Source organism: Rhinolophus ferrumequinum (assembly GCF_004115265.2).
Source record: "Rhinolophus ferrumequinum isolate MPI-CBG mRhiFer1 chromosome 15 unlocalized genomic scaffold, mRhiFer1_v1.p scaffold_54_arrow_ctg1_1, whole genome shotgun sequence".
In the NCBI taxonomy this organism is placed as follows: Eukaryota; Metazoa; Chordata; class Mammalia; order Chiroptera; family Rhinolophidae; genus Rhinolophus; species Rhinolophus ferrumequinum.
Window position 1 is genome coordinate 711,875 of NW_022680357.1, and position 4,094 is coordinate 715,968.

Below are 4,094 nucleotides of genomic sequence, written 5' to 3' on the forward strand. Positions count from 1 at the left end.
TCTCGCCGGGGCCGATTTCGCAAGTTGGTGGTTGGTTTGTAATACGTCAGTCTTTTAGACCAAAGGAAGCCCGCCTCTCAGTGGCAACGTCGTTATTGGATGAAACGGCTGTCCATCATCAGGGGTATAAATAGGGGAGGCCGTCGGTCCCTCCCTCACGAAGGCCAGGACCGCGCGGCATTCCCGGAGTCCGGCGGCGCTAGTCGAGCCCGGGGAGACTCTCAGTGGTAACATCTGACTTGTTACTCGGTATTAACTCAGTATTAACTGGAATACTCCCCTCTTTTGGCCTCTCTTGCCCTCGTCGCTGGGCAGGCGTGATGGCGGGAGCCGCGGCCCCGGGCGCCGGCGGGGAGGCGATGGCGGCGGCGGCGGAAGGCTCCGCGGCTCCAGCGGGCTTGTCTCTGGGTCGTAGCTTCTCGAGCTACCGGCCCTTCGAGCCCCAGGCGCTGGGCCTCAGCCCGAGCTGGCGGCTGACGGGCTTCTCCGGCATGAAGGGCTGAGGCTGCAAGGTCCCCCAGGAGACGCTGCTCAAACTCCTGGCGGGACTGACGCGGCCGGACGAGCGGCCCCCGCCGGGCCGGGCGTTGGGCGGCCATGAAGAGGCGGCCCAGGAAGCCGGCCTGCCGCTCCAGGCGGACCCCAGCCCGACCTTCCCAGCCCTGGGCATCGGCATGGACTCCTGTGTCATCCCCCTGAGGCACGGAGGCCTGTCGCTCGTGCAGACCACGGACTTCTTTTACCCGTTGGTGGAAGATCCCTACATGATGGGGCGCATCGCTTGTGCCAACGTGCTGAGTGACCTCTACGCCATGGGCATCACCGAGTGTGACAACATGTTGATGTTGCTCAGCATCAGCCAGAGTATGACCGAGGAGGAACGAGATAAGATCACGCCCTTGATGGTCAAAGGCTTTCGCGACGCTGCGGAGGAAGGCGGGACCGCGGTGACCGGGGGGCAGACGGTGGTCAACCCCTGGATCATCGTGGGTGGCGTGGCCACGGTGGTGTGTCAGCCAAATGAATTCATAATGCCCGACAGTGCCGTTGTGGGGGACGTGCTCGTGTTAACCAAACCCTTGGGGACCCAAGTGGCTGTCAATGCCCACCAGTGGCTGGATAACCCTGAACGATGGAATAAGATCAAGATGGTGGTTTCCAGAGAAGAGGTGGAGCTGGCCTATCAGGAAGCTATGTTCAACATGGCTACCCTCAACAGAACGGCTGCTGGGTTAATGCACACGTTTAACGCCCATGCAGCCACCGATATCACGGGCTTCGGCATTCTGGGACACTCCCAGAACCTTGCAAAACAACAGAGAAATGAGGTGTCCTTTGTCATTCACAATCTGCCAATCATTGCCAAGATGGCTGCCATCAGCAAGGCCAGTGGGCGCTTTGGACTCCTCCAAGGAACCTCCTCAGAAACTTCTGGGGGATTACTGATTTGTCTGCCCAGGGAACAGGCTGCTCGCTTTTGTTCTGAAATCAAATCTTCCAAGTATGGCGAGGGTCACCAAGCATGGATCGTCGGCATCGTGGAAAAGGGAAACCGGACGGCCCGGATTATTGACAAGCCTCGAGTTATTGAGGTTCTACCTCGTGGGGCCACTGCTACTGCTCTTGCTCCGGACAATTCCAATGCCTCTTCCGAGACGAGCTCATGAAATGGAATAGCAGAAGTTGTTGGGACCGTAGAGCCTTTGTACACATTTATGGATGATCGTCAAGAGCTGATTTTAAGAAGAAATTTCCAAAGAAGGCTGCCTGCATAGTAGTTCCACAGTTGCCCTTTCTAGGTGATTTGAATAAGCCCATCATAAGCTGCACATGTGGACTCAGGGGAAGATATGGTCAAGGCTAGCTTAGAGGAGGAGCAGAAAGACCTCTTTCCTTTTTCCAATAGCAAGATGAGGTTCTTTTGGTTTGAGGGATTTTTCTTGGCACTGGAGTTGATTCATTTCTGCACAGGGAGTGAGATTATTAAAATTCCATACCAAAAAAAAAAAAAAGCAAATTGCAAAAAAAAATTTAGATCAGAAGCAAATAAGTTTGGACCAATACTGTTGACAAATATAAATTGTTAAGAGAGATCTCATAATGCAATGTCAAATTTTTTATTAGATTTTTCTGAAATACTGTCTTTCCTGCTGTGGACAAGAATTGAGCAGCTTGTCCAACGACTGGGAAAGGAGAACCTGCACCATCTGACTTGGTCTCTGTTAATGACGTCTCTCCCTCTAAACCCCTTTCAGGACTGGGAGAGACAGAGCAAGCCCCAGAGCCCAGGCCTTGGTGGTCAATAAGATGTTAGATCTCGTGCTGAAAATTCCTGGTGATTCAATCAATAAAGTAATTTCTAGTGACATAAATAAAAAGGACTTTGTTGAAAATTCTTCTGGCTAATGTTTGGGTCCTTGGAATTCTTAATCTTTTATAGTCTAATAGGATGATAGATTTAGAGTCTGGCAAAGTGGAGAGTTTTCTCGTGTTTTCCCTGATCCTGGACCAGGGGATTTAACACCCAGATTTAGGTTTGCCAAAGGAAGAAAAGAAAGAGGTAGGGTGGGGAGTTGAAGCTTGAGGAAGATGAAGAGAAAGGACAGAGGGCAGAAGGAAAGGCAGTGACAAGGTGACCAGCAGACACCAAGCACGTGAGCGGCCTCCTTTACTTCCTTGCAGTGGGTGGGGAGACTCCTTTCACTTGCTTGTGAGCTTCAGCCTGTGCCTTTCTAGATGATTTCAGACAAGTCTCTGGGCCTCAGTTTCCTCATCTGCAACAGGTGCAGCCATACTCACCTACGGTAGGGAAGTCATGGAGGGGATCCCATGAGACATGCTCCTCTAAATTAGTATTTCTTTGATCTACTCAAGTACCAGGCCCTGGGAAAACAAAAGCATGACACTGCTTCTGTTCTCCAGCAGACCCAGTCTAGGGGGAGATCTAGAACGGGGACACCCGGCACTCCCAAACTAAGATGAAAAGTGGTAAGTGCCATGAGAGCTAGAGTGGACGAAGTGCTACAGAAAACCAAACTATTTCCTTTCGGAGGAAATTTAGGAGGGCTTCCCAGAGGAGGTGGCTTTGAAGCAGGGCTCTACAAGATGGGGGAAATTTGGATTTGGATAGGCAGAGAAGGTGGATGGGCATTCCAGATGGAGGGAGCTGCATGAGCAAAAGTAGGAAAGGAGAGAGTGAGAAATACCTCACTGTGTTTCAGCATGTGTGTAGGGGGCGTAAAGCTGTGTACGTAAGTTGGGAAGGACTTCTAAAAGTGCTGGTGACGACTCATCCTGAATGGGCAGAGCTAGAGATTCTTAAAAGCCTCTGTCATGACTCCTGAAACATTTAATAGGAATGAATATTTTTAATTATAGCAATACCCTACCTCCCATCTTCCAGTTCAAAACCAACCAGGCCTATGGCTCCATCTCCTTTTAGAACAGCACTGTGATAGGTTGGGATACACCCATGAACGAATACGTATTGTCCTGCTGCTCCCAGCATACATATGAAGGGTCCTTGAAGGCCATCATTGTGCGGACAGGCAATCAAGGCTCAAAGAAGAGAAACTTCCCAAGGGCATTGGTTGGGGTCCCAGTCACTGAACTGTAGGTTACCCATCACCCTCTGTTGTCTCTGATCTCTGACTGGCCCAGGTCCCCGACCCAGCTATGGGCCTCTGCTACTTTGTTCTCCAGCTGCTGCTGCGTCTTCCTCTCCAGGGTTTCCCAACAAACCTTACAGGGAGCAGTTGCACAGCTTGGCTATAGTGGGAAGGTGGCCAAATTCTTTGGGGCAGCAGAAGGGCGTGTGTGTGCATGAGCATGCGTGCCTGTCCCAGCCTGCCTTCCTGTCATTAAACATTTATTAGCCTGCACTGGGGGAACACCTTTAGTTTGAAAAGATGAGGGCACCCCATCTCTGGGGGAGGCAGATAGGCTTTGAAAGAGCTAATCACAAACATGGACCAAAAGACAAAACCAAGCACTCTGAGGCTGTGACCAAAGCTGGGAAGTCAGGTTGCCTAGATGTGTCTGAGAATGGAGAAAACTGACTGGATGGGGCGTGAGGGTCCGGGAGGAGCCTGGGA

The 4,094-nt window shown here is 51.6% G+C and overlaps 1 protein-coding gene across 1 annotated transcript; it reads left to right on the forward strand.

Annotated features, from left to right (window-relative positions):
• SEPHS2 (selenophosphate synthetase 2) lies at positions 1 to 2,396 on the forward strand. The gene has a single exon (XM_033101917.1). It carries the CDS (start codon positions 321 to 323, stop codon positions 1,665 to 1,667), a length of 1,347 nt encoding a protein of 448 aa, XP_032957808.1. The 5' UTR covers positions 1 to 320; the 3' UTR covers positions 1,668 to 2,396.
• The last annotated feature ends 1,698 nt before the right edge of the window (positions 2,397 to 4,094 follow it).